Source organism: Zeus faber (assembly GCF_960531495.2).
Source record: "Zeus faber genome assembly, chromosome: 3".
Classification (NCBI taxonomy): Eukaryota; Metazoa; Chordata; class Actinopteri; order Zeiformes; family Zeidae; genus Zeus; species Zeus faber.
The window spans coordinates 32,739,433-32,761,389 of NC_137190.1; the positions used below are offsets into that span (position 1 = coordinate 32,739,433).

A 21,957-nucleotide genomic window follows, 5' to 3' on the forward strand; every position below is an offset into this window, starting at 1 on the left:
CTACGCTTTAAGTCCGTACTGTTTTAAGTCTAATGACCAGGTGTAAGCATTGAGGTCTAAGCATTGTTTTAGCTTGAAGGCCAGGAAGTCTTTTCCTTAACCTGGAGCCCACAGAGTCTTTGGACAACCTGTCTTTCCTGAAGAGAATGAACCGCTGCTGGCAGGACCACTGCAGGCAAACTGTAAGGCCTGAACGCTCCATTCCAACTTTTTAATACATCTATATGCACCGCTACTTCACGAGGTTCGGCTTTACTGTGCCTCAATGTAGCTACTCTACAATGAAATACATTTTTTTCCTCTTTCTCCATCTTATTTAGATTATGATCCGGAGTATCTTTCTTTTTCTGGATCGTACCTATGTCCTTCAGAACTCCTTGCTGCCATCCATCTGGTAAGATCGCCGCTTTAGTTCCTTCCGATTTAATCGCCTCGGTCTTCTGCTTTACCCTTTCGAAACCTTAGCCTCAACCAAATTCCCATTTCTCACGCAGGGACACGGGGTTGGAGCTGTTTCGCACGCACATCGTGAGCGACGGCGGCGTCCAGAAGCGCACGGTGGACGGCATCCTGGAACAGGTCGAGCTGGAGCGCAATGGCGAGACGGTGGACCGCAGCCTGCTCCGGAGTCTGCTGGGCATGTTGTCAGACCTGCAGGTACGCTTCCTGGAGCAACTTAACCCATGTGCTTATTGGATTTTAATGGTAGTCTGCTCCGACCCCTGAGAACCAGCTGTTTTGGCCATTGCGAGAGACATACTCCCAAATGTGCCACTGGGAAGGATTTTAAAGTACCATAATCAGTTTATTCGAGGCACATTTACATATATTTTGAATTTGTCATGGTGAGGTTGGGTGCATTTCAATACAGACGATTAGCATTAAAAAAAAAAAAAAAAAAACCTCAACAGTCTTAAGAAAATAAAGAATACCAATAATCATAAAATAGAATAAAAATTACAATAAAAATTGTAAATGTCAAATGTATACAAATCAAAAAGAAATACAGAAATAGAATATAGAACAGAATATAAAATATAGAACGTGTGTGTGTGTGTGTGTGTTTGTGTGTGTGTGTGTGTGTGTTGCAATGCACAGGCTAAATTATCGTTTTGGGCATGTAGGGTTTACATTTTAAATATGAATTATTACTATGGACTACCTAGCTTATTATAGTTATATAGGGTGTACCATGGAAGAGCATGGACAGTTGGCCTGTTTTTCTGGCTGCTTGGTGTTGAACACAAAATATTGATATTAAGACCAGGTTTAATTTTATTTTTTAAATACTTACATTTCCATAGTCTGCAGTTTCTTCACAGATAGTTGGTATTAATTCCTCTTTCTTTTAAAAGATTTGTGCTGGGCTGTAATCCAACAGAGCATTTCCCAGGGTGGTTCTAATTCTAATGGAGCCCCACTTGACATAGAAAGGGGCTGCACATCTGAAGGCTTGTTTCACAACATGTTTTCTGAAATAGACAGCTCACAAAAAACTGACTGGGTTGTCTTATTTCACAGTTTGTGTGTTAGTAGGCCCATAAAAGACCCAAATGTATGTGCAAATGCACTGAAAAAGTGAGCTTTTTATAGGGAAAAGACCATCAGGGTTACAAATAATGTAACACACTTCTATAGATAGATAGATAGATAGATAGATAGATAGATAGATAGATACAGTTGTGGTCAAAAGTTTACATACACTTGTAAAGAACATGTATGTCATGGCAGTCTTGAGTCTCTTATTTTTCTGTGATGGAATGACTGGACACTTCTTTGTCACAAAAAACATTAATGAATGTTGGTTCTTTTATGAATTTATTATGGGTCTTCTGAAAATGTGACCAAATCTGCTGGGTTGCAGGTTTTGCAAATCTGCAAAAATATACATACAGCAACTTGAATGATCAATTTTGGTGAAAATTGCTTTGTGGCATGGCCTCTTAACTTCTTGTGAGTGATTAGGATTGCATACAAATGGTGAATTATCTGAGCCCATTTTAAGAGGGCTCGTTTGAAGCACTCATTAGACTCAGCCACAAACGCTACAATGGGGAAGTCTAAGGAGCTCAACGCGGTTCTGAAAAAGCGGATCATTGACTCAGACAAGTCAGGAAAGTCACCTGGAGCCATTTCAAAGCAGTTACAGATTCAAGATTCAAGATTCAAGATTTGTATTTGTCACATACATATACATACTTCCATACATATGTGCAGTGAAATGTAATAGGTCCCAAGATCAAGTATCAAGTGCATGGCATAGTTGTGTCACTGCCACGATCAGGAAGAAAACACAAGCTATCACCTGCAGCTGAGAGAAAATTGGTCAGGATGGGCAAGAGTCAACCAAGAACCACCAAAAAGCAGGTCTGCAATGAAATAGAAGCTCATGGAACACAGGTGTCAGTGTCCACAGTCAAGTCAGTGTTTTACATCGGCATAAGCTGAGAGGCTGCCATGCAAGAAGGAAGCCCCCTGCTCCAGAAACAGCACCTTAAGGCTCGACTCAAGTTTGCTGCTGATCACATGTACAGAGAAAAGGCCTTCTGGAGGAAAGTTCTGTGGTCAGATGAAACCAAAATGTAGCTATTTGCCACAATGACCAGAAATATATGTTTGGAGGAGACAAGGTGAGGCCTTGAGGAGGATTACCTAAAATACTTCAGTAAAACCTGAAATCATCAGCCAGTTGGGTGTTCCAATAGGACAGTGAGTAAAGGAATGGACAAATGAGGCGAGAATTAAGGTTTTAGAATGGCCTTCCCAAAGTCCTGAATGAAACCCCATCGAGAACATGTGGACTGTGCTGAAGAAACAAGTCTGTCAGAAAGCCAACAAATGAAGTTGAACTACACCAATTCTGTGAAGAGGAGTGGTCAAAGATTCAACCAGAAGCTTGTGGATGGCGACCAAAAGCACCTAATTGACATGAAGATGGCTAAGGGACATGTAACCAAAAATGAGCATTGCTCTATGTATGTTTTTGACCCAGCAGATTTGGTCACATTTTCAGAAGACTCATAGTAAATTCATGAAAGAACCAAAATGAATGAATGTCTTTTGTGACAAAGAATTATGTGCTCCAACCACTCCATCACAGAAAAACAAGAGTTGTAGAAATTATTGGAACTCAAGACTGCCATGACATACGTACGTACATGATCTTTACAAGTGTATGTAAACTTCTGACCACAACTGTAGATGCTTTGAAAAATGAGAAGACAAAAAAATAAATAAAAATGAGAACAAATGTCAAAAAATAAAAATAAACGGGAAAAATTAACTAATGGAATTTCCTAAAAACCTGGAAAAATTCAGAAAGATCCTAACCTTAAGAAAAGACACATCATTTGAACTAATTTTGGAAGCATCCGGGTAGGTGTAAATCTTATTCAAATTGACTTGTAAAATGGTCTGAAAATTTGTCGTTTCTAGCTCCTAAGTTCCTCCTTCTCCTTAAGGTATATAAAGAGTCGTTCGAGGAGAGATTTCTGATCGAGACCAACCGCCTGTATGCCGCAGAAGGACAGAGGCTGATGCAGGAGCGAGATGTGAGTAGCGACATCATTTTCTGGCCTATTTTTTTTCTAGGAGCTCTTTTAAGACGATAATGACTTACGTGTGTGTGTGGTCCAGGTGCCGGAGTACCTGCATCACGTAGCAAGACGGTTGGAGGAGGAGAACGATCGCGTAATCAGCTACCTCGACCAGAGCACTCAGTAAGTAATTCCCACTAGCTGCCCCCAGTTTGTTTGATTGTGAATACATTTGGGATTGGGTTTCATTTTGTGTCCACTGTGGATTATTGTTATGATATCACAGCTGCAGTGTTGGGTCAGTTTGTCCGCCATTGACCCTGTGCTGTAGCTCTATGCTAAATGGCTAAAGTGATGTTACATGCATGTCCATGTTAGCTAATGGTGCTACGAACAAGATAGGAATTTAAAGAACTCTTTAGCAGTAGATAGACAAAATTTAAATATGATGACAAATTTTGGTGTAAATGGACTCAAGGTTAACAGTATTTTCTCAATGATCTATGCCAATTTTGCACTTATAATTGTGCCCCCCTCCATTACCTTACAGAAAACCACTAATATCCTGTGTTGAGAAACAGCTATTGGGAGAGCACATGACTGCAATACTCCAGAAGGGTAAGGCTGCTGGAATCATCTGAGGATTTCCATTTAATGTTGACGGATACACATGTGAATGAAGGGGGGGGTAGTGTTTTGAACTAGTACTGTTTTCACACCAAAGTAGGGTCAACTCGCTAAAAATAGACAATTGACACCTTTCCCACTGTCAGGAGAAATGCCGTTTTATTCTGGTGTGTCACGTTCGACGTCATGAACGCGTCGGAAAAGGGGCGTGTCATGATTCGAGCGTGTTTGGGAGCAAAAGAGTAGGGGCGACAGCAACTTAAACAAACCACATATAACTGTAAAACTTGAAATAATAGTATTTTGAGCCTTTCAAAACAATCGGATCATTCATGAACGACACAACACAGTAGAAGCAGCATGGAGTGCATGCACCTGCACACAGATATGCCATGCTCCATGCATGCACCGATCCTTTGGCGGCGGGGAGCCGGGACCGGCTTGGGGCGGTGCTGGAGCTCTCGATGGGGGGGCGTTCTCCGCTGTGCTCCCCGTGGTGCGATTTCCACACTCAGAACACTATGGCTCCCCAATGCAGGAAAAGCAGTCAATAACTTCTGATTTTGATTTGGGGTAAATCTGATATGTAATGGTGGAATGATACACGGATATTCCTGTCTATTTATGCACCAACGTCAGGAGTTGAAGTTTTTTTCGCACAGGTAAAGGAGCCAAAATTAGCGGGTCGACCTGGGTGTCCTGTTCTCAGAGCTGATCGGAGGTGGAGCTGATTAAAACCCTTGTCTATTGCAGGGTCATTTAACCCAGGACTGAGACCGGGGTTTTTTCTTTCTACTGGTGACAAATGCCGACTGTTAGCAGGTGTTACCAGGTTTTTGGTGCAGTGGGAAAGGGGTATAATACAAACATGGATTATTTAATGTCTGGGGTGCTAGACAACGAGAATGTATTTTTTCGAGACACACCATTATGGAAAGGTCGATTGGGCTGATATTAGGCGTAATGGTGAAACGGAACTTAGCTGATCCTTAGGGATCACCCCTACTGTCCGGCACGCATGTGATGGTTGAATTTTGCAATTAATGTGCATAATCGCACAATCTAATCATCATAGTGAAACACTGTTTTACTGCCATTGTTACTCTTTAAAGTAGTAATTCCCTAAACCTGCGTGCTGTGTTTAAACAATGATTGGTTTACAGTATGTCGCGCTATGTTGCTGCTACTTAACGACATGTTGTGAATGAGCCGTGGATACGGCAGCAGCGAGGAGAGGGAGCGTATAGTAGACAACTCATTGGCTGCTGCTGTATGTCGCCGCTATGCGTCCACCATATTTGTGCGGTCAAGACCGCTAGTAAACAAATACAATGTGTATTGAGAGATGCAGACCTCTCTTCAAAATCGACTGTTACTTGCTTAATTCAGAACCGATTTTCATGAAATGTGGCTTGTTTTAAGCGTAAGAAATTGGCCATGATACTGGTTACCCTTTGGAATTAAATTCTCTGCGGGCTGATCTCATCAGATTTTTTTTCATTCACTACCATGCTTAAAGGAAGAAGGTATCTTGTGTGCCTCGTATTGCACTTTAATTTAGCAATTGAATATTTTATATATTTTGAGATTTTATTAAAACATTGGACATCTTGAATGTTGTTTTCATTCACCCCCCCACATGTACCTGCTGCTCAATATGCAAATCTTGTGATTATAATATACAGTAGCATTATACTGCATAATATAATCTCATAGAGAAGATTTTGATTGATTTTGTTTCCTTAGTTTCTTACTTGTATGGAAGATGAAAAACTGCTTGCTCTGAGACTTGATTTAGTAAAAACTGGATGTCTTTGTGTAAATACTTTACTTGTAAATAATAGGTCCTGCACTTCTGGAATTTGGAAAATTTATTTTCCACATTACGTTCTCTGCGCGCACGAACCCCACCGTGCGTATGTACGCTAGTCCCGATAAAGTCGTATATCGCCAATCTGAATTTTTTCACTATCGCCCAAGCCTAGTCTCAGTATCAGCAAATGACAGAACAGCACTTTCACGCTGAGATAATTGAGAATCACATAGATGTTGATGTTATAGTCGAGAAGCCCCTGGGTGGGCGTCATGGAATGAGAGAGGAATCGGAATCACACAATGGATGCAGTGGTTATGTCCCCATATGCTGTTTTCACACCAACATTAGCGGGCTGCTAAAAATAGGGATTGACACCTTTCCCATTGCCAGGAGGAATGCCATTTGTTTCTGGTGCGTCACATTCGATGTCATGAACACGCCGGAAAGGGGGCAAATCATGGTTCCAGTGTCATGGGGAATAAAACAGTAGAAGAGACAACAACTTAAACAAACAAGGCGAGACGACATAAAACTATAAAACTTGGAAAAAAAAGTATTTTGAGCCGTATCGTTCATGAGCGACCCAACACTACAGTACCGCAGTGGGTTGTGGGGGTTCTCCGCTGTGGTCCCCCCGGTGGGGTCTCCACACTCACGGCATTTCACGGCCCCCCACGCAGAAAAAAGTCAATCACTTCTGATTTTGGATTCTAAATGGGATATGAAATGATGGAATGATAGACAGATATTCCTGTCTATTTCGGTCTGGAATTTCTATGTGCGTCGCATTGCGCTGGTAAGGGGGCCAAAATTAGATCGGAGGTGGAGCCGATTACAACCTGGGGGTAAACTACTGTCATACTCCTTTCCCACTGCACCAAAAAACTGGTAACACCCACTAACAATCGCATCTCCCCCCCCCCCCCCGTTGATCAGTACGAGCACCAGCCAGAAGCCCGTTTTTATCCAAAGGATGAATATGATAAAACTGCGTTATATTCTTTGTGACACCTACAAGAATTTTTTTTTAACAAAACAATTAAAAAAAACAAAAAAGTGACCCCTCAAGCCAAGAAATTGTGTGTATTTATTTTTTTTACACCAGCTATTTGACATGTTTTTGTTTTTTTTCTCTTCCTGAAAACAAATAAAAACCCACTATTTGTGCTTTGCCAAATACCGTATTCGGCTCCACCCCCTTTCACACAGGCAGTCTTCAGCCGAATGCCACGGTTCGGATCAGACTCACCATTTTTCCAAAATGTTGCATTTAGCAGACACTTTTATCTAAAGCGACTTATAATTATTGAAACACCGACGGACGCAGCCATCAGGAGCAATTAGGGGTTAAGTGTCTTGCTCAAGGACACTACAGCGTGATAGCAGGAGGAGCCTGGGATCAAACCAGCAACCTTTAGATCACTACCAGCTCTACCTCCTGAGCTACCACCCCCTAACTAACATCCCCAAACTGTGACAACTCCTACTCAAGCACAGGCAGAGCACAAATACCCACCGTGCTCACAGTTATGAGGAAAACCACTTATTTGACTTTCCCAAAAACTAATATATTTTTTAAGATTTGTACGAAATAAGTACTGTAATAACCCACTATTTGTGCTTTGCAGAATATCATTTTCAGATTTGGCTCCACTCCTACTTTAGGTGCTTGTCCCTGCAATGTTACTGCTTTCATTTACAATACAGCCGTTCCGGCATTTCTCTGAAATTAGGTGGGAAATTGGTGGTACAGATTTCGATCCCTGCTCCCATTCACACATGACCCCATGCAGGAAATGTTCCTGAGCATTTCAGGAATAGACATGCATGTGTCAAAGGGGCTTTATACATATGTTCTAACTACTTCTTCTATGTCTTCAGGTCTGAGCACCCTGCTAGATGAGAACCGCGTGACTGAGCTAGCCCTTCTCTACCAGCTCTTTAACAAGGTGAAGGGAGGGCTGCCCACATTGCTGCATTTCTGGAGGGAGTACATCAAGGTAAACTCATCACAACACACACACACACACACACACACACTCTATGGCAGTACTTTGCACTGTGCATATGTCAATATTAGGGTTTAGCATCTCAGAAAATCATAACCTCATCATATCCCGACAACTCACTTGTATTGTGAAAAATATTAATCACAGGGTTCTTACCAGGGTGGTCCTTGAGGTGCTTGAATTTCCGCCCTCTGAAATTAGTGCTCAAAAACCTTGAAAATAGCCCCCCTTTGTGCTGAAGTGCTTGAAAAAACACAAGCATTGAAAACCTGTGATATTCCCCCTGGTTTTGTTTTTCAAATGGTAATAAAACGTAACAAAAGAAATTCAAGAATCCCTTTTATGACATAGACAATGTAGAGAAATGTACATTTTAATCCAGCATGGTTGGAAATGGACACTGATAATAGTAGATGACAATGAGATTTATATATATATATACACACATACAGTGAGACTAAGATTATATTTTAATTGATAAAGATCACATTCAAAATTGATTATATTTGTCCTTGAAAATGGTTCTTTAAAAAGTGCTTGAATTTCATTTTGTAATGCCAGAATGAACCCTTTCGTCAGGCGAAACAATCCAAAGTAATACCCCTTTCCCACTGCGGCAAAACCCAGTAACACCTGCTAATATCTGGCATTTGTCATTAATGGGGGGGGGGGGACACCCGGGATTCAGTCCCATGTCAAATTACCTTGCAATAGACACAGATCAGCATGGATTGGGCAAGCATTGGGTGTTGCTGGTGCCTGGGTGCGGGCATGGATACCCCATGCTGCTTCTACTGTGGTGTTGGGTTGTTCACGAACGATCCGATTCTTTTGAACGGCTCTTATGTAGAAACAAAGGGAACAGGGTCTTGCTGGGCGATGAGCAGTTGTTGTTTTTTTCTGTTGTTTTGTTTTATATTGTTGTTTGTTTAAGTTGCTGTCCCCTCTACTGATATATTTTTTTTTAATCCCAACCACTCTGGAACCATGACACGCCTTCTTTCCAACGTGTTTGTGATGTTGAACGTGACACACAACGCGATAGGAAAAAAAAATAAAATAATAATTGGCATTTGTCATGGCAAAGGCGTCAATCGGGTATTTTTGGCGGGTATACTTATTACACTTATTTTGGTGAGAAAATGGTATTAGTCACAATATTAGGCCTGAAATATTTGAAGGTGTTTTTATTCGAAAAGCTAAAGTCATGTCATTACATCACTTTCTAGTTCAATGTGATGCCCCTTAGTCTGCCTTATTTTTTTCCATTTCGCCCTCCTCTCCCCTCTTTTTGCTTGACTTCCAAACCCTCCCCATCCCCTCCTCATCTCAGTCCTTTGGAGGAGAGATCGTAGGCACACCGGAGAAGGACAAGGACATGGTCCAAGACCTGCTGGACTTCAAGGACAAGATGGACAACGTGGCCCACGGCTGCTTCGCACACAACGAGACATTCATTAACGCCATGAAGGAGGCCTTCGAGACCTTCATCAACAAGAGGCCCAACAAGCCCGCTGAACTCATCGGTAGGTCAAGGAGGGTTTTCCCCAGTATTACAAAAAAAGTACTTACTTTTCAGTGTTTACTGATTTAAGAACGTTTAATAATGCAATTTTCAGTTACTATGAAATACTCAATGTTACTTTACATACCTTGGTTCGCCCACTGCTTTGTTGAAGCAGAATTAGATACAGCATGAAACTGTCAATTTTAAAAGTTTCAAAAACAACATACAGGCAACTGCGGTGTTATGTTGCATTAGTATCAGGTCATGGAGTTTTTTTTTCATGGTTAGTTGTTCCCAAAGTGATGACAGCTTTCTTTTATTATTTTAACCATTCAGCCAAGTATGTGGACTCAAAGCTGCGTGCCGGAAACAAGGAAGCCACAGAGGAAGAGCTGGAGAGAATCCTGGACAAGATCATGATCATCTTCCGTTTCATACACGGTCTGTTCTATTTTGTTTTCCATGCTGTTACTTTTTTGGTCTCTTAAGGTGATGCCATTGATTTTGACAGTCAATGCATCATCATCATCATCATTGTTAATTTTTGTCCGTCTTCTAGTTAGTGTTTAGGTTTATGTACATTGCAGATTTTTCTCATTTATTTTTCAAGTAATTTTCACTGTTTTTGCTACTTTTAGGTTTATTGTATATATTGTACATATTTGTTGTTCATCAACAGGTTTATTATATATTCCTTTTTTTAGGTAACTTTTTTGTTGATTTTGGGGTTTATTGTCTCTTTTCACTTGTTTTGCCATCCTCTTGTTAACTTTTGAGGTTTATTGTGTATTGCCATCTTTTTTTTCTATTGCCTTATCATTGCCTACTTTTCTACTATGATTTACATCTAGGGATGAATAAAGTGTGTCTGTTTTTTTATGGTAAACTATTCACTTTTAATTGCATCCAGCATTGGAGTCAGCTGTACCAAGACCAAATGACAGATTTCACATCAGAGTCGCTAGGTTTGTAGTCATGCGAGTAATGTTGCTCTGCCACTACAAAAAAAAATAAGGATAAAAAATTCAGCCAAAAGCCCAAGAGTCTTACAGATCCGTTTGAAATGGATATTGTAGTTTTCAATAAACGGAGCGTCTCGCGATTCCGTTGAGCCTCGACTGAACTAACTGCTTCTTTTTCTCCCTCTAGGAAAGGACGTGTTCGAGGCCTTTTATAAGAAGGACCTGGCCAAGCGTCTCCTAGTCGGGAAGAGCGCCTCCGTCGATGCCGAGAAGTCCATGCTGTCCAAGCTCAAGCACGGTGAGTCTCTAGCTTATTATATACCACTCAGTCAGAGTCTTAGATACATTTAACTTTCACATCTCATTAGAAAGAACAATAGATATATATCGAAATGTGAAATATTGTCTTCCAAATGCAGGACTTTTTGTGATTGGGAGGTCACTTGTGCGGCCCAGTTGACTTGCCTAAAGAACACAAATGATTAATCATAAAATTCCACAACATTCTAAACATGACACGCATGTCACTCTAGCTTTGTCACGGTCGAACCAGCTGAAGTCAATCTTTATTATGTATTTGTGGTTCGGCCTTTTTCCAGAATGTGGCGCCGCGTTCACCAGCAAACTAGAAGGGATGTTCAAAGACATGGAGCTGTCCAAAGACATCATGATCCAGTTCAAGCAGGTACTGCTTACATTTTCAATCATATTTTGCACGGTGGCGGAATCGTCCATTAGTTAGAGCTTACCCGCAATTCCTTTTCTTCCCCCAGTACACTCAGAACCAAAGTGAACCCAGCAACATAGAGCTCACTGTCAATATCCTAACAATGGGCTACTGGCCGTCATACACGCCCATGGACGTACACCTGCCGCCAGAGGTAAGGGTGTTTGCGTGCAAGTATGTTCGAGTCTTAGTCTGTCTTGATGTTCAGTCTTCAGGGCTAATGCAGCAAGGTCCCTCAACACTATTATATTATATTATATTATATTATATTATATTATTTATTTATTTATTTATTTATTTATTTATTTATCTGGAAATTTTAAGGCCTCCACCCTATTAAAATAAAACATTTTGATGGGAGTGCTCTAAAACAAACGTGCTATTACACTAAGTGTGGGTTTAATCTAGGACACAACTAAGCTAACCCTACTTAAAATAATCCAGAATTTAAAATTGCCTCTCCGAGACGTTGCTCAATATTAGTTCTAGACTAAGGTTACAAAGGACTAGTTAACTCCTTCTGTCTGGTCTTAGTCCATATCAACCTGGTAGGCTTGGAGGCCCAGGTCCATTAATCCAAAGATAAAACTGCCTCTGATCAGGGTTAATTTAAGTCTTTACTTAGACCTAGATTAGCTTTAATCTTCCTTCTGGAAATCAGATTTTCTTTTTTCAGCTAAGACTAGGGCAACTCTGAGACTACTTCAAACCATGACTGAGGAAGGCCGTTTCATTTAGTCCATATTGAAACTGTAATTTAGTCTAAGTTTAGGCCTGATCTGTGTCTGTGAAACCGCCCCTAAATCACTTAATACTTTGCTGTAAAGATATACTGTGCTCCCAAATCTCACCTGTCAGTGCCCTACCATCAGGGCTGCATGGAACTTCCCCACTACCACCTTCTAGCTTGGCTCCACCCAAGATCCTGGGTCTACCTCCGTCATTGGTCAGAGGTTAATCACCACCCTCTACTGCAACTGATATTTAACGACAAAGGGAGGTGCTGGGCATTGAGTTTATTTTGAACCTAATATATACAGACGTGGACAAATTTGTTGGTACCCTTACAGCTCATTGAAACAAGACTTAATTTCTCCTGAAAAGTGATGAAATTAAAAGCAATTTTCTCATGTATACCTGCATGCCTTTGGTATGTCATAGAGTAAAGCAAAGAAACTGAAAAATAGATAAATTATTGCTAAAGAGATCAATTATAGTCTAAAATGGCTTGGAAGATTTGTTGGTACTCCTGAGAAAAGATTATAAATAATTTGATTATAGTGATATTTCAAACAAACTGTTTTCTTTAATTGGTACCACACATGTCACGCACATATAATCAGTCATTCGGCCAATATATGTATATATTTTTTAAACCTGTGCTGTTAGCATGCTGGGAATACAACACAGAGTATTTGTATGCCATTGCATCCAGGACAGAGTAAGTCTGCAAGTGAAGTTCAAGTTCTCAACCTGCAATGCAACTCTTTATTAATTCTTAAATCATCAAGAACTGCTGTAGTAACTCTGTCCTGTGGACGACCTATAGAATTACAAGAGCACAGTTTTTGGTTATAGAGAACCACCACCAACCCCCCTCTTTGGAGAACTATTTATCATGTTTGGGTCTATAACAACTTACTACTCCAAGAGGGGGAGAATCACCACGGTGAGACTAATAAACATAGAAATAAACATTGGATGACAACATGTATTGAAAAACAGTTAATTAGGTCCAGGAAAACTGGAACTACAACTGGTCACGTGGCCTCTTCCTGTCATAGTTATGGCAGTAAATGAGGGAGGAAAGGAGAGGAATGCAACCAGGAGGGTGCTCTGGTGTGTGTGTGTGTGTGTGTGTGTGTGTGTGTGTGTGTGTGTGTGTGTGTGTGTGTGTGTGTGTGTGTGTGTGTGTGTGTGTGTGTGTGTGTGTGTGTGTGTGTGTGTGTGTGTGTGTGTGTGTGTGTGTGGTAAGTCTACATGACTTATCCCCAGTGGTACTGGTGTAGAAGGTTGGTATTATGTCGCGGCGCCTTCAAGCAGTGGAAAGGGCCCTGAACTCCGCAGCCTTGTAGACACCCTACGGCTGCAGGAAAGCCCTGAGCACCCTGCCCTGCGGCCACAGAAGACCCCCAGGCTCCCAGAGAAGTCAGAGGGCTGTGGAGTAACCCCCACACCCAGCCCCGAGGAGCATTACCCACTCCCAGGGAGCACGAGGAGACCCCACACCCCAGGGGCGCACACATACAACCAACCCCCAGGTGCAGGCACAAGACAGGTACAGAACCCGTGCCAAGGCACGGACTGCAGGCCCGGATCCCGGCCCCACGGACTATTCTGAAGTGGCCTTCCATGAGCCCTGATCTGAATCCTTTCAAACATCCATGGAAAGAGCTGAAACATGCAGTCTGGAGGAGGCACCTTTAAAACCTGAGACAGCTGGAACAGTTTGCTCAGGAAGAGTGGGCCAAACTACCTGTTGACAGGTGCAGAAGTCTCATTGAGAGCTACAGAAATCGCTTGATTGCAGTGATTGCCTCTAAAGGTTGTGCAACAAAATGTTAGGTTAACGGTTCCATCATTTTTTTCAATGCCATTTTTTTTTTGTTTTATTATGTAAAATATTCTGTTGAATCAAAAATCAAAAGCAAAGTCTGATTTCGATTAAATATTGAATAAACAATGATGGGTGCCAATTACTTTTGTGAGTGTCAAGCTGGGGTCTTCTTGGTCTCTGCCCTCCTCTGTGTGTAGATGGTGAAGCTCCAGGAGGTCTTTAAGCTCTTTTACCTGGGGAAGCACAGCGGGAGGAAGCTGCAGTGGCAGCCCACACTGGGCCACGCTGTACTCAAGACTGAGTTCAAAGAGGTAAACAAAACCAGAGATAAGGATGCATCACTTCTTCACCAACAATACCAAATCCACTACTTTGGGTTAGACTGATTTTTCGCTCATGAGAACATTATGATCGACATATAAATCATTTCTAATATGTATTAATATGCTGCTGTTTGCTTTGCTCATGTCGAGCAGAAAATATGAATACCAAGACATGGTTTTTGAAATTAACTCGTATAGTAGTAGTATGAGTAGCATTGACAGGGTTCTTACCAGGTCCCTGAGGTGCTTGAATTTCGTCCTCAGAAATTGAAGTACTGGAATAACCTGAAAATATCCCTTTTTGTGCTGAAGTGCTTGAATAGTCCTTGAAAAAAAAAAAAAAAGATAATTGAAAACGTATGATATTCCCCCTGGTTTATTAATTTGAATCGAAATGTAATAAAACATTTCCAGAATCGCTTTTAAGGCATAGGTTATTCCAGGGAAATGGATACTTGTAATAGGAAATGACAATGGGATTACCATAATAATTGATAATGGATATACTAATATAAATAATAGACAACGAGACTAAGATTATATTATATTTCAATTCATAAAGATCACATAAAAAAATAATTGTATTTGTTTTGCGTGAAGTCCTTGAAAATTAAAAACGTGCTTAAAAGGTACTTGAAAGTCTTTGAATTTCATTTAGTAATGCCATAATGAACCCTGTATTTAGTCAGCCAAAATTTGTATGTGCTTGTACTTCCCGCAGGGAAAGAAGGAGCTGCAGGTCTCCCTGTTCCAGACTCTGGTGCTGCTGATGTTCAACGAGGGAGAGGAGTTCAGTGTGGAGGAGATACGAGCAGCCACCGGCATAGGTCCTATACTTTCCTATACTATATTTGTATGTGGACCATTATCACAGGGTGCCCCCTTGTTGTGGGATGGGGTGGGACGCACGATATTGGGGTTTACAATTTGATATAATGTACGTTTTCTGATTTTTAGCAGATCTCAATAGACTGCTTATATGTAATAGGCTTATAAATTATCTGATGTGTAAAAATGCGACGTCCAGATGCCAACGCCCTTAAGCTTATAAAAAGAGTGACCTAGCAGAGAAAGCTCCCAAAAAGGCATTTGTTGACCCCCTAAAATCCCCCCCCCGTAAAGGTTTTGTCCAGATATGTTGCAAAGTGTTTTTAAGACATTATCTTTTTATTAACTGTTGGACACACACAGGTCTTTATAAAGTCTGAAAGATTGTTTGAAATTTAGCTTTAGTCAATATAAGAAACCAAGCGAGTCATTTCATGACTATCCTCTCCTACTTTCATAAATATCAGAAAGAATAGATTTTAAATCTTTTCTTGATCTATTACCAGTGATGGGGTGGATAGGTTATGCTTGCAGACCCCATCAAACATTCTAAAACATCACATTATCTTTATCAGTGACATCTCTGTCACTGATCAAGCTTCAGATTTCCCTCATGAAACATCATTGTCTTTATGGTTTCACTGCCTCTGACTGCCACTTGGGATTTGGACATTTCCACTGCCGGTCAGGTCTTTTCAACTAAGATTTAACCGTAAAAAGCCCTCCATTTAACCTGGCCCGTGCTCGGCCGTCTACCTGCTACAGAGGAGGGCGAGCTGAGGCGCACACTGCAGTCGCTGGCCTGCGGGAAAGCCCGTGTGCTCAACAAGAACCCCCGCGGCAAAGACGTGGAGGACGGCGACCGCTTCAACTTCAACAACGACTTTAAACACAAGCTGTTCCGCATCAAGATCAACCAGATCCAGATGAAGGAAACGGTAGGAACCCTTGACGCCTCACTGTGTTCTTTGGGCGCTGTCTGCTGTGGTTTTACTCCTGGGGTGTGGTGGGTCCCCAAAAAATTCTGATTTATAACCGCTCCATGCCTGGTTTCCTTTATCAGTCGCACTTAACTTAGAATGGCCCAGGAAAAATCGAAAGATCGAAATACTGCAGCTGAAGAATCCGATGGCAGTTGTCGGAAATTGATGGTGTGTAAATCTGACCCCGTGGGTCTGGAATGAGGAAAGATGTCCCATGTCAAAATTAGGGTTTTCAGTTCCTGAGAGACAAGAATCAATCAGTTGATTACGCCTACATTTAAATATAATTGGGATTTGTCACGGTGAGGCCCAACAGTCTTGAAAAAATGGAGAATAAAAACGGTAATAAAGTTTAATAAAAAGTGAAGGTGTTAAAATATATAATGTAAAAAATAGTACATTGTCAAATATATACAAATAGCTGAAAAATAAAATAAATATGAAACAGAAATAGTCAGATATATATATTAAAAAAATAAATAACAATAAAAAACGCTGAAAGATGACTGAAAATGTGTGATATTCAAGGCTCGCGGCGTCTTTCCCTCCAGGTGGAGGAGCAGGTGAGCACCACAGAGCGAGTGTTCCAGGACAGGCAGTACCAGATCGATGCGGCCGTTGTGCGCATCATGAAGATGAGGAAAACGCTGAGCCACAACCTACTGGTGTCAGAGCTCTACAACCAGCTCAAGTTCCCTGTCAAGGTACACCAAATAAGCATATATTTATATTAATTTTTTTTCATTTTGGCTTAGGCTGCATCTGGAATGGCATGCTAGCATACTGCTAAGTACACCAAATTAGTAGTGTCAGTCGTGTCCAATATTATGATGTGTGAAAATAGTATGTGAAAAGTACCAGGGTGACATACTGCATTCGGTGATCGCCCACAATGCATTTGAGGCTAAGAGGCCGGTGAAAGTTTCTATGCAGTCTGGTCCTCAATCCACAACCTGCTGAAAGAAGTGGAGCAGCTAAATGATGATGCGAGTCATTCCATGAGATGGGTGCCATTTGGCCTTTCTATTTTCAGAATTTCTAATAACAAAGAATCATGAATTTTGAATTAAGCTTTTGAACTGAGCTCCTCTGTAGGCTTGAATTATGTTTTTATATTTTATGTGCTGTGTGGATGAGGAAACAGATTTACTTCTGAAAATAACAAAATTGTGATGGTAATAGATATTTTATTCTGTAATATTTGAGATGCAACTTCCATGATTCTATAAACGGACATGAAAATAAACAGACATTTGAAAATGTTATTAAAAACCTAATATTATTATTATCCACTTTGAATAACATTTTCTTATATAGTATGTTATTAATAACTTTAAATGAATAGTTTTTAGCTTGGCAAGCCTGTCAGATTATATATATATTTTTCATGTTTTGGACCACTCCTTTCATGGAATGACTCAAGTAGCCTATCTGAGAAGCCATCGTTCTTTTCACTTGCATCCTAAATGATGCTGGACGATAGTGCTAACATGTAATATGTCAGTACATTGTAAAGAAATGCAGAGAAACTCTTTTGGATGACTGACATGTGCCTCCCCTCCCAGCCTGGCGACCTGAAGAAGAGGATCGAGTCCCTCATCGACAGGGACTACATGGAGCGCGACAAGGAGACCCCCACCCAGTACCACTACGTTGCCTGAGCGACTTGTCACCTTTTTTTTTTTTTTTTCTTTTTTTCCTCAAGACAAGTTCAGAGCCGGGACACCCCCACCCCCCCTCCACACACACACACACACACACACACACACACACACACACACACACACACACACACACACACACACACACACACACACACACACACACACACACACACACACAACAGCATCCAGCCCTTCAGCCAACCCGGCTCTTCTCCGGTGCCCACCCATCCGTCCTATCAGGACCCTGAACACAGTCTGGATCAGACGGACACACAAACAAACAACCAAACTCAAAAGAGGGGACCCCATGTTGGGACTGGTCTGAGATCGGGGCTGGAGGATAAGCCCCCGGGGGTTTGTCGGATCGGTCAAGTGCAACTCGGAACGAGTCGGCTCATTCAAAACTTAACTGACGATAACTAGCACTTTTCCCACGTCACATTCTTTTTATTTTATTTTATTTTTAGTTTTTTTCTTTTCTTTTTCCAAAATTCTCAACAAATTCTGTTCGGTCTCCATCCGTTGTGGTTTAAATCACTTATATTCTTCTGTAGTAGCTTTTGTCTTAGATATATTTTTTAGCGTCTGTAGTTTTCTTTATGACAACTTCCAATGTTTTTTTTTGTTTTTTTTTTGTTTGTTTTTTTCCCCCCAGTTCTCGGCTTGTAGTAAACACCTGCTAATTTCCAGTTGAAGCGATATGCGTGTTCAGCAGTACATTTAACTGTATAGTTTCTCACCTCGATATATATATAAATCCACATACTGCCACGGACTTTTACTATTTACTTTATCTTTGTGGTCAATTCCACGTCACTTTCACAATCTGAGAACTTCGAACAAAAATGCGAAGCAGGTTCTAATTGTCCCATTCTCGTATGTATCAAAAAAAAAAGCACTCTCGTGCCATATAGGTCAGGAATGATGAATAAAAGCCCTACTTTTCACCCCAACCATCAGTGCTGTAGCTTGCTTGGTTTACTATTCCAATGCTCCTTGAAGACTTAAAAGGTTTGTGAAATCAATGAAAAATGTTATTAGCGACCACAGAGGCGTCGAGTGGCAGTTTGTGTATTTATACTGAGGTGAGGAACGTATACAGACAAATGTTCCACAAAGGTCCTTTGTGGCTTTAAGGTGCAAGAGGCGTATTTCAGCGCAAAGTTGTTCAAAAGCGTTTTGAGTCGGCAGGAGAGAAGTTTGGTCTTTCAGACTCACCGGGCTTATTAATAACTGAAGTTGACGAACCACGCGGGTTATTCCTCCAAAACATCTAATGTTTCCAGCTTCGAGCTGTTGAGTGTCGCACAAGCTGAATTTTCTTTTTGTAGATCAGGTTGAATTGTTTGTAAGAGTGGAGAGAATAAAAAAACAAAAAAAACAAAAAACAAAAAAAGTGAACCTGAATAAATGGATATTTAATGAATGGAGGATCAGCTTGTATCAAGCTTTCGGCTTGATTGTTTCATTTCTTATTTTCCTGTCTAATAGTGATCGACACTAAAGAATCACCAACAATTTAGTCATAGTGAATAAATCTTTAAATGACTCGTGAGTCGCAAAAGAGTAGTTTGTTCGCGACGCAGTAACTGCAGCCAGGCGCACAGACTGAACTGAGACTCGAATCTCGAACGAAAACACCCAAGAGCCCACGGTCAGGCATGCGCCCCAAGCAGAGGCACCGACAACCAAACCGATTCTCAGAGATCCGTGAATCGCAAGCCCCGTGTGCGGATCAACCTGTGAGAATCTTCTTCCCAACTCTTCTGTCTTTCCCACACCAACTAAATCAACCAAACGAAGAGTCGGAAAATTGAACTAACATATATATTTTTTCCGGTCATTCTCATGAAACCACCATAAAAGAAGTCCCAAATCAACTGACACACATAATCACAGAGAATGTGAAATAATTCATTAAAGTACACAGTGCCTTCTATAGGCCCACTTAGTCATTTTTAACCATGACATTATTTTAGTATTTTTTTCTGCGCTTGTCAGAGAATTAAGTACCCTAATGCGTCCGGGCAAAAATACATTGTTGCGGTAATGTACCCCGACATAACCATTACAATGTAGTATTTCATATTTTTGAAAGAAATATTAATTCTACGTAGAAAGAGCAGCGAGCGAATTTAGTGATGGAGTATACATTTTTGTGCTGTCAGTGTGTTCTGATATTTTACACTAAGCTAAGCCATAGTGCATTCATTACTGTAAGAACCATCTTGAATTGTCACGGGTGCATTACGGTAATGAGTTTTGTGGTACGAAACACTAAAATATCATAGTTAAAAAACGACTAAGAGGGCCATATAGAAGGCGTTTAACTTTAAAGTTTATATTAATTACTTCATATTCTCTGTGAATGTGTCTCAATTCATGTTTTATGGTGGCTTCATGAAACTGACCCCTTCACTGAGTCACTACATAAACCTGTCATTGTATTTCTGTGTGCACAGAAGCAGAATCCTGTGGCCCTCACTGCGGTCTTCACTGCGGTCTCCCTAAATCTAATCCGCAAATCTAAAGTCGTTACTTTAATGTTAGAGCCACAAATTTTATTATTATTATTTTTTTAATATATACAGTGGGGCAAAAAAGTATTTAGTCAGCCACCAATTGTGCAAGTTCTCCCACTTAAAAAGATGAGAGAGGCCTGTAATTTTCATCATAGCTACACTTTGACTATGAGAGACAGAATGGGGGGAAAGAATCCAGGAAATCACATTGTAGGATTTTTAATGAATTAATTGGTAAATTCCTCGGTAAAATAAGTATTTGGTCACCTAAAAACAAGCAAGATTTCTGGCTTTCACAGACCTGTAACTTTTTCTTTAAGAGGCTCCTCTGTCCTCCACTCCTTACCTGTATTAATGGCACCTGTTTGAACTCGTTATCAGTATAAAAGACACCTGTCCACAACCTCAAACAGTCACACTCCAAACTCCACTATGGCCAAGACCAAAGAGCTGTCAAAGGACACCAGAAACAAAAGTGTAGACCTGCACCAGGCTGGGAAGACTGAATCTGCAATAGGTAAGCAGCTTGTTGTGAAGAAATCAACTGTGGGAACAATTATTAGAAAATGGAAGACATACAAGACCACTGATAATCTCCCTCGATCTGGGGCTCCACGCAAGATCTCACCCCGTGGGGTCAAAATGATCAAAAGAACGGTGAACAAACATCCCAGAACCACACGGGGGGACCTAGTGAATGACCTGCAGAGAGCTGGGACCAAAGTAACAAAGGCTACCATCAGTAACACACTACGCCGCCAGGGACTCAAATCCTGCAGTGCCAGACGTGTCCCCCTGCTTAAGCCAGTACATGTCCAGGCCCATCTGAAGTTTGCTAGAGAGCATTTGGATGATCCAGAAGAGGATTGGGAGAATGTCATATGGTCAGATGAAACCAAAATAGAACTTTTTGGTAAAAACTCAACTTGTTGTGTTTGGAGGAGAAAGAAAGCTGAGTTGCATCCAAAGAACACCATACCTACTGTGAAGCATGGGGGTGGAAACATCATGCTTTGGGGCTGTTTTTCTGCAAAGGGACCAGGATGACTGATCCGTGTAAAGGAAAGAATGAATGGGGCCATGTTTCGTGAGATTTTGAGTGAAAACCTCCTTCCATCAGCAAGGGCATTGAAGATGAAACGTGGCTGGGTCTTTCAGCATGACAATGATCCCAAACACACCGCCCGGGCAACGAAGGAGTGGCTTCGTAAGAAGCATTTCAAGGTCCTGGAGTGGCCTAGCCAGTCTCCAGATCTCAACCCCATAGAAAATCTTTGGAGGGAGTTGAAAGTCCGTGTTGCCCAGCGACAGCCCCAAAACATCACTGCTCTAGAGGAGATCTGCATGGAGGAATGGGCCAAAATACCAGCAACAGTGTGTGAAAACCTTGTGGAGACTTACAGAAAACGTTTGACCTCTGTCATTGCAAACAAAGGGTATATAACAAAGTATTGAGATGAACTTTTGTTATTGACCAAATACTTATTTTCCACCATAATTTGCAAATAAATTCTTTAAAAATCAGACAATGTGATTTTCTGGATTTTTCTTTCTCATTTTGTCTCTCATAGTTGAGGTATACCTATGATGAAAATAACAGGCCTCTCTCATCTTTTTAAGTGAGAGAACTTGCACAATTGGTGGCTGACTAAATACTTTTTTGCCCCACTGTATATGTGTGTTTGTTTGTTTGTATTTGTTTTTTTTGGTGGAGGATGACCCAGGGTCTCGCAAGACTAGTTCCTGTAGCTCATACTATACATCACTAGCTGTGAATGCAAAATTATTATTATTATTATTATTAAAAAAATTTTACCTGTCATGTTAGCATGCTGGGAATACAACAGAGTATTTTTATGCTATTGCATCTAGGACAGAGTAAGTCCGCAAGTAGAG

General features: G+C 41.0%; 1 protein-coding gene across 1 annotated transcript; it reads left to right on the forward strand.

Moving 5' to 3' along the window:
* The first annotated feature begins 119 nt into the window (after positions 1-119).
* cul4a (cullin 4A) lies at positions 120-19,072 on the forward strand. The gene is made up of 17 exons (XM_079997176.1): positions 120-182; positions 321-394; positions 495-657; positions 3,462-3,551; positions 3,637-3,719; positions 4,087-4,154; positions 7,861-7,979; positions 9,322-9,514; positions 9,832-9,936; positions 10,645-10,755; positions 11,057-11,142; positions 11,231-11,338; positions 13,939-14,052; positions 14,786-14,891; positions 15,658-15,830; positions 16,427-16,579; positions 17,441-19,072. Exons 1-17 carry the CDS (start codon positions 147-149, stop codon positions 17,534-17,536), a joined length of 1,878 nt encoding a protein of 625 aa, XP_079853302.1. The 5' UTR covers positions 120-146; the 3' UTR covers positions 17,537-19,072.
* The last annotated feature ends 2,885 nt before the right edge of the window (positions 19,073-21,957 follow it).

What these genes read in the sequence shown, in the direction of transcription:
- cul4a (XM_079997176.1), top strand. Translation starts at nt 147, where the DNA reads ATGAACCGCTGCTGGCAGGACCACTGCAGGCAAACT. An exon ending in TCATGATCCAGTTCAAGCAG is followed by an intron (nt 11,143 to 11,230) that starts GTACTGCTTACA and finishes TTCTTCCCCCAG; the next exon opens with TACACTCAGAACCAAAGTGA. An exon ending in ACGTACACCTGCCGCCAGAG is followed by an intron (nt 11,339 to 13,938) that starts GTAAGGGTGTTT and finishes CTCTGTGTGTAG; the next exon opens with ATGGTGAAGCTCCAGGAGGT.